Source organism: Notothenia rossii, assembly GCF_949606895.1.
Source record: "Notothenia rossii genome assembly, chromosome: 10".
Lineage (NCBI taxonomy): Eukaryota > Metazoa > Chordata > Actinopteri > Perciformes > Nototheniidae > Notothenia > Notothenia rossii.
Genome location: NC_136908.1, coordinates 15,050,389 through 15,059,270, shown reverse-complemented (window position 1 = coordinate 15,059,270; position 8,882 = coordinate 15,050,389). Strand labels below are relative to the sequence as shown.

The 8,882-nt window shown below is 40.6% G+C and overlaps 1 protein-coding gene across 1 annotated transcript; it reads left to right on the top strand.

The window, feature by feature from the left end:
* Nucleotides 1-1,678: 1,678 nt before the first annotated feature.
* Nucleotides 1,679-8,350, top strand: gmpr (guanosine monophosphate reductase). The gene is made up of 9 exons (XM_079655521.1): nucleotides 1,679-2,056; nucleotides 4,530-4,649; nucleotides 4,960-5,043; nucleotides 5,152-5,325; nucleotides 5,413-5,494; nucleotides 6,099-6,205; nucleotides 6,812-6,854; nucleotides 6,948-7,107; nucleotides 7,231-8,350. The coding sequence occupies exons 1-9, from the start codon at nucleotides 1,970-1,972 to the stop codon at nucleotides 7,412-7,414; spliced, it is 1,041 nt and encodes a 346-aa protein (XP_079511647.1). The 5' UTR covers nucleotides 1,679-1,969; the 3' UTR covers nucleotides 7,415-8,350.
* The last annotated feature ends 532 nt before the right edge of the window (nucleotides 8,351-8,882 follow it).

Here is an 8,882-nt window from a genome sequence, read left to right as displayed (position 1 = left end):
TAAAGATTTTAAACAGCTTGTCAGAGAATGTTAAGGGCAGAATCACACTGGTTCAGAAGGAATAATAAAAACAAAAATACATTGTTTCCTTTTGCTAGAAACTGCAAAATGACAATCACTTTAATTACATATACAAGAAGTGTGGTTTGTAAATAAAATGAATTGTTGTTAGACCGTACTTTCCATTGAGAGGATTTGATTGGATTTACTCCCAGTGTAGACATTATTTCAGTTCATTCAATGTGTTACCATTTTAATTAAATTACTTCCTACTTGATTTCTTTATTCATATGGAAATGCAGACTGTACACTGAAATGTTCCCCGGAGTAAACTTCATTCACTTGAAGACTTTGTGGCGGAAAAAAGTAAATGTTCACACTTTTCTTACTTTCAGGAAAAACTGCTTCCTATATGGAGAGACATTCTAGTTAGAAACAATATAGCAGTGCTAGGACAAAGGGACACACGCGTATCACAAAGGCCTGTATGGTTGCCAGGACACACTTTAACAAGAGTTTCAACCTGGCGCTCACGCTGCTCTTCATTGGTTTTCTTTATCTGTGCTGACATCTACTGGCCTTACATTACATTACATGTTACTTGTTAGACGCTTTTATCCAAAGCGATTTACATACTCAATACTGTGGGCAATCCCCACAGGAGCAATTTGGGGTGAAGTGTCTTGCCCAGGGACACAACGACATGCTGACTGCAGTGGGGTTTGAACCTGTGACCCCCTGATTCAAACTCCAACACTCAACCCACTGCACCAAACGCCTCCCCACTGTGTACTAACAATGATACATGCTGGGAAATACATGCAGTACATATGTGCGGTACTGTAGGGGAGTTAATTTAATCTGCTGCAATGAAAAAGATCAAACATAATGTCAAATGGACATATTTACAATTTTGAAATAATTATATAATGGCTTCTCAGTGCCGTCTTGTGAGTTGTATTCGGTATTTGTTACAGAAATTCTTTACTTAGGAATGTTTCAAGTTTCACATATGCGTATATAATATTCCAAATACAATAAGAGTAGATCATTGTTCTTTGTAGATTACCTGAAGGTAAATACTACATAAACACCCTGAGACATGGTTACTGAACCTTTCTTAATGATAACACAAATGTTTAACTAGTTAAAAGCGATTAGATCTGCTCCCTCTCCCATGTTGAAAAATCCTGAATCTAAGTTTATACACATATTTTTCATTATAAAATATTAAATGCTGGTCGCAAGATGTCTCCTAATCTACTTCAGTTATACTGTATGTGCGCAGGAGAATTCCCACATACAATTGCGAGTGGAGGTGAAAAACAAGCCTGTTTTCAACAAAATGGTCACAGTTGTTGGTGAACTACATGGTTAAAATAAACGACTGAAGGATTTTCCTTTCTTTGGTATCCATAGTTGATGTCATACTAACAGATAATATATGACAGAGCAGCAGAAACATTAACAATTCACAATTAACAATTCCCCCCTCCTCTCTATGTGGTGCCTTTCATTAGCGTATTCAGCAATGCCCCGACTGGACAGCAGGTGTGCCCTTTAGCACTGCAGCACACATCCCACTGCAGTGCTACCATGTGTGTGTGTGTAAGTGTCTGTGCATCAGGCGTGCCAGCCAGCCTGTCCACTGCTGCTCCTGCCACTCTGCTGGAGGAGAGGGGGGGAGAGAGAGAGGCCGCTGGAGGAGCAGAGGGAGAACGAGAGGGGGATAGAGAGATAGATGGTGAGAGAGAGAGAGTCCAGGCCCAAATAAAGCCATGGGGGCCGGGGCTGGGCTGGGCCCCCCACTGCTATAAATACGCTGGCCGTCTGGAGGTTCGGGTTTGGTGGTTGGGGCTTGGGACCAGTCACCACCTCTGCTGCAGCAGTCTTCCTCAGGAGCGTCTCCTCTTTGTACTCCTCATCCTCCTCCACCTCACTCTGGTCCTCGTTGCTCTGGGCTGCCAAGATGCCTCGCGTGGACTCAGACATCAAGCTGGACTTTAAGGATGTCCTCTTCAGACCCAAGAGGAGCAGCCTGAAGAGTCGCTCAGAGGTCGGTACCGTTAGTGAGCTGATCATATCATCCAAAAAGCTATAATCAACTTCATTGATAGGACTGGGGTATTTCTCAGGGGCAGTGTAATCCTTTAGTGCTGCATTCAGGAAGTACGCTTCTATGCTGGGTGACGCAACTGCAATATGTTAACTATTTATACAGGGGGGAGGATGGTGGGGGGGGGGCAGCATTTAGGGCCTTCTTACCCTGTTTTCTGCACTCGTGTTAACATTATTGAAGATGAAAATTGAGAAAATGACATGATTTGATCTTAAGAGGATGTGTCACCGAAGCTGGAAAGTGCACACTGTAATTGTATATGTTTGTTGTCTTGTCTTGTGTAAGCCTGTAGATGGACACTGCCATTGTACTTTGTGAGCAAACAAGCAACACTGCATTAGCATGTAAGAGCAGAGTGACCTTCTTAAAGGTGACACAGAACAAGGCTAGCCTGTGCGAATAACGATGTGTCACTATATCAGTGACCTAAGTTCATGTGTGCTGGCACTAGATCTTGAACTGAAGGGGTGGGATTTGGCAATCTGAGGTCTGGTAAGCAACATGAGACACAGGACACTTCTCAGAAAACTGTTTAAAAATAGTACAGTGTACAGCACATATGCCACAGAGGTATCTGGATAACTGCTGTCCGCTGTGCATGGTGATGAAAAGCTGGTTCGAGGGGCCCCCAGTGAATGTTCCCCTAGGGCCCCCACAGACTCTAGAATTGGCACTGTGGATGACCTTATATATATATATAGATAAACACACTGATGCAGATAACAGCACAGAAAATACACAACACTTGGAGCAAGACTGACTGCAGTAGAAGCACATTTTGTCATATAAGTTGAATATCTCACCAAATTATTGAAATTTCACTAAATCCTCTTTTCCTACAGTCACTAAATAATAAAGAAAATATCTCAAATAACATGATTTCAGATACATATGATGACTTCATTGCAGCATACTGAAACCAAAGCCAAGTCTAATGACCCGTTCACTCCAAAAGCATCCATTGAACTGCTCTTGTTTGAATTATAACTGCATTAAGTCCACCTGAGGGTATACAGTATGGAGAACAGATAAACAGCATCAATAACACGAGACCACATAGTAAAATGGTCGGTAATGACGCAGGGATGCACCACCACCGACCTGAAATGTTTCTCCTTCAATCTGGAACTTTAATTCAACTGTGAATTGTAAATGCTTCATTGGAGTTGAAAGAAACAGACATATTTAATTCGTTTTTTATCAGTAATCATTACGTGGGTGTTGTGGTTTAATAAAAAATTGCAAAGATTACAAGTTCATATGCATCTACAATCTCAATCAGAGATCATTCAATCAATACTAAGAATAACTGAGTCTATTGGATCTGTTGTCATGATCTACTGGCGACTAGGCAGGAAAACCCTGCTGAGTCATTGTAGTTATTAAAAGGAAGAAGCCTGGATTGATTTTTATGACTCCTCCTTTCTCATCAATATTCCTTTCACCACTTTGCTCTTCCTCCCACCATTATGAGTTATAGCCTAATTTTAGCTGTGGCTCTGAAAAGGATTCCACCGTGAAGGTTAGGGCAGAGTACAAACTGTTCGCCTATTCCCAAAGCTGAAGTAGTTTTGCGTGATAAATGTCTTGGCACTAAAAGCTAACAGCACTGTGAAACTGTTGGATTTAAGCAAATGGAGTCAGTTTGAATCCCTTTCCATTATAGTTAATGACAATCTATCCGACCTTCTGTAACCTGTAGTGATTATGTGTTATAATGACTCAAATATTGAGATCAAAGCATGTACAAAAGCCAAGTAGTGGGCACTGTTGCTACAAGCTACATGTACAAGATTGCTAACTCATAGTGTAACAGTTTAGCACAAGAAGCAAAAAAGAGTCACAAAGTCAATCCACAGATTCAGTTATTTCCATTAGCAAAATGTATCCCCCATTTGGTAACATTAGCTAACTTTTAGTCCCAGGACAATTCACAGCCAAACACGCAATGGTGCATATTACTGCTTCTGAATTCAACGTTTCATTTGTAAGAGGGAAAAAGATGTGTAACTTCTTCGTTGTGAATTCGAAAAAAAAAAACCTTTGTAAATGGAGACTCCACCTTCGTGCATTGGTCAACTCACTTGAATGAGATCTATTTATAGCAGATGTTTTTGAACAGAATCAACGCTAACACTTGCGTGATCACGACAGATATACGTTCCTGTAAAAGGAGCAGTTAGTGTGGTACAGAGGGTCATGTTGGTTTCATGTAGTTTATCACATTACATAGCTAAGCTAACCATTGGATCTAAATGATTCAGAACCCCCCTGTTAAGACTCGGAACATGAGCCACTTTAGCTGCTCCAGAAAATCTGCAATGATCAAATATAATTAAACTGTTGAATAAGCACTTTGGTGATTATTGTTCATAACCAAGTCTCCACAATGACTCTTTTCTCCCCCCAGGTGGACCTTCAGAGGACCTTCACATTCCGCAACTCTAAGCAGACGTACACCGGCATCCCCATCATCGCTGCCAACATGGACACCACAGGGACGTTTGAGATGGCACAGGTCCTCAGCAAAGTGAGTTAACACTTTGACGTACAATCAGGATACATGAAACAGGATGTTGCAGGGAACCATGGGAAGAAGACATGAATTAGAAACGGTGTCCTAGAAGCAGTTAGACATCTGCTTGTAATGATTCTTTTGTAACACCTCAAAAATAAATACTGTATAATAACGATGAAAAGTTGAACTGATTTCTGTACTCGGCCAAAATGATTCAATATATTGCGTTCAAAACCAAACTTCAAGGAAACCATAGTGACATCACAAATAAATAAAACGTAATTCTCTGATGTTGTTTCACCATCTTCCTTTCTCTCTTTAGCACACCCTCTTCACAGCCATTCATAAGCACTACTCTGTGGAGGACTGGAAAAACTTTGCTGCTAAGAATCCCAATTGTATAGAGGTAATATCACCAATGTTTGTTTCTCATAAGTATCAGGATCAAAATTACACACTTTTGAATTCACAAGGGTCTAAAAACCCAAACCCAATTTTCTGTTTCTCTCCCCAGCACGTAGCCGCCAGTTCAGGCAGTGGCGTTGCAGATCTGGAGAGGCTGTGTGCCATATTGGAAGCTGTCCCCGTCATAAAGTACATCTGTCTGGATGTGGCCAACGGCTACTCCGAGTACTTTGTGGAGTTTGTCAAGACGGTCAGAGAAAGGTTCCCTAAGCATACCATCATGGTAAGAGAGCCCTAACAGCCTCTGGTTGACAGTTATTGGACGTACTGTGAGATTGAGTCTTAGGGCTGATGCTGTCTCTCTTCACAGGCTGGTAACGTGGTAACAGGGGAGATGGTGGAGGAGCTCATCCTCTCCGGCGCTGACATCATTAAAGTGGGTATCGGGCCAGGTGGGTGTGCACAGCTGTCTGAGTGTGTGTGGAAATATTCTGAGTGTGCAGACTCTAAATAAACCAACAAGTATACAGGCCTCAATAACACACACAGACACTACTGCGAAGGAGGGGCAAAAAACTAACAAGATCTGCCTTAAATATAAAGGTTGAATTTTTGTACAGTGCTTGATTTGATTTGGAACTGATAGGTTGTTCTAAATAGAGTAAATGGTTTCATTGTCAGTAGAAAAGCCTTTATTAACACATCATAACTGGTTTTAGCAACCCATTATAAAATCACATTTTAATGAGAAGAAAGAACTCTATTTTCAATACCGTTATTTTGACAAATCTCCTGGCATTTAAATGCTCATATTAGATGACTGGATTATATGAGGCATAGAATCTCTAAAATCAGCTGCTTTCTTCTCTATCCTTGTATCTGTAAGTCTAGTTTTTGTATGCTGCTGCAACGCAAAATGTCCCAATTTGGGATCAATAATGTACATCTTATCGTATTATCTTTAAGTGAGCAGGTTCCTGTAGCAGGATCTATTAAACACAGACGGGACAGTTACAGCTACACGGATTCCTCTAATGTGTGCACTGTGTGTTGCAGGGTCCGTGTGCACGACCAGGATCAAGACAGGAGTGGGCTACCCCCAGCTCAGTGCTGTCATCGAGTGTGCAGACTCAGCCCATGGACTCAAAGGACACATTATCTCTGTAAGTCCCACAACACATCACACACAAATAAAAGGGGATGGCCAGATTTACTGACGTGTACAGTATAGTTATTAAAACTATGAATGGTAAACCACACTGGGATTTTTTCAAACGGGCATCAGTCCAACAAAAATGCGAAATGCAATCCTTCAACAGGTTATGCCTTTTATTGATGCATTGCCGCAAAAACATGGGTAAAATGTAGAAGATATAATAATGAAAATCACAAACAAAAAAGTTAAATTGTTTGCATTCAGTTATCTTAAAAAGAGAACTTTTTTCATGTACAGTAAGGCAATTGAATTGTCTTTACAGCCTATTAAGTATTAGAGAATAAATAGTGTCCTCACATTTTAAAAAGGACCCTTACATTATAGTGTAGATCAATAGGAAAGCCTGAGTCATAATTGTCAATATTAGTGACTCAAAGAAGTGTCTTTACTGAAGCACAATGACAATATTGATTGTCCATAATAAACTGTTGCTTAAAGGCTGTCATGGTTAAAATGTTGATGACATCCACTAGAGGGCATCCATAGAAAAATAATAAAATATAAGACCTGTGATTCAGTGTTAAAGCAATGACTGTGTATTTTCTCCATTCAGGACGGCGGCTGCAGTTGCCCGGGAGATGTGGCTAAGGCCTTTGGTAAGTTTTCAACCTAAACACCTTCTTTTGAAAGGACTGGGCTGTACAAGTCTGCAAATCTAACATCCTGTTTTCTCTGCCTTTGCTTCCCAGGTGCAGGGGCTGACTTTGTGATGATGGGAGGGATGCTGGCAGGCCATGACCAGTGCACCGGAGAGGTCATCGAGAAAAACGGCAAGAAAGTCAAACTCTTCTACGGCATGAGCTCTGACACTGCCATGAAGAAATATGTGGGTGGAGTTGCTGAGTATAGGTAAGAGTCTGATATCAGAAGTTCATGAAGGATTCTTATTCTCCTTTAAATAACTTTTCATACAGTATGTGTTCAGTTTATTAACTGTTTTAACTACAATCCCCCTCTCTCTGCTCCACTCAGGGCGTCTGAGGGCAGGACAGTGGAGGTTCCCTACAGAGGAGATGTGAACAACACCATCCTCGACGTGCTGGGGGGTCTCCGCTCCACCTGCACCTACGTGGGCGCCGCCAAGCTGAAAGAGCTGAGCAGGAGAACCACCTTCATTCGTGTCACACAACAGTCCAGCCAAATGTTCACCTCATAGGGCGTACTCATGTCCACACTCACAGGTTGCATAGTATGCACTGTGTGGGTATTATGCAGAGTTTAAACGTCCAATCTTAGGACAGTGGTGTAACACATACAGGAGACACAACACACACCGACACTTCCACATGATCACACCAACTTGTTTCTCTCAGGATATCTGCCTTCAGAACATGTGTTTCCTGCAAGTTGTGATTAAAATAAACCTAAAGCTTGACAATAATTCTCCAAGATGAATAAAAGCTCTATAATCAACTCAACCCTACATCGAGTGCGTTTACATGCTTAGAGAGCCATGGCATGCTATTGAATGTACACCATTTAGTTTTCACATGAGCATTTCAGATCTGATATTCCAAAAATACTCTTCTAACTTTAGTATATGCAGAATAAACAAGAATGTTAGCTATATGAAACACGTTGCATGTAAACACACTCGGCAGGAGGAAGCTGGCCCTCATGCTAAAATCATTTGGGGAAATTGTTCTGCTGTACTGTTTGATACAATGAATGTGCAAATGAATATGCAAGACCCAGAGATGTCCCCCTTTAACTATCACTGGAGAAATCATGACGCAATAAACTGCATGCAGGACCCTTTGCTATTTTCCTCAGTGGTGTTGGTACATTTGAAAGATATTCCTGAGGATTGACAACATAATAGTGTATCTCTCCTCAGTGTCTGTTTGCATGTATTTTGGGAGTGTCAGGAATACTGAGCCAAATCTTGACATCTGGGTTTATGGGTTGCAATCGTTTGACATGTTTGATTTACCCTGCTGTGTGTATAAAACCGTCTTGTCTAAGTCCTGTTCTTTGATTCCACTGTGCCTGACATTTAAAATCAAGGGCATCTTGTGGCTTCTACCTCATTGAAGCTCTTTATTTCATGTAAAGAGGTTTTAACACTAATAAATGAAACATTTAAAATACATACTGGAAAACACAGGTCCATTGTTTTTGCAATGTAGAACAAAATGGTGCAAATAAACCTGATTCATCAGAGAATGTTCAGTGTGCTTCTTCCTGCATATGAACTGTATAGTTTGGTAGATGTTTTCTAATTGAACATCAGGGTTTTGGGACAATACAAGGAACAGCTTATATCTAATTCAACAGCCATATTAAGGCAGTTACTTTTGAAAAAGAAAATGCAGCCAGCACAGAGAGCTAGAAATTCCTTTCAGTTAAGTGATGTGTATTTTTGATAAAACATAACAAAGGCACATTGAAAATGGATCAAACATTAATTATAGCACTGCACTAGGTTCAAATCAGCAACTTTCTTTATCTTTATGGGACGATTGTGCTGACATAGAAAGAGCACTAGGACATTTTACTTTAGTAAAACTAATACTAAAGTGAATATATTTTACATAAAGCTTGAATACTAATGCAACAACATTAACTATAGCTTCCATTATTATAGACACACTTGCAGCCTGTGCATAGAACTAATCATCAAC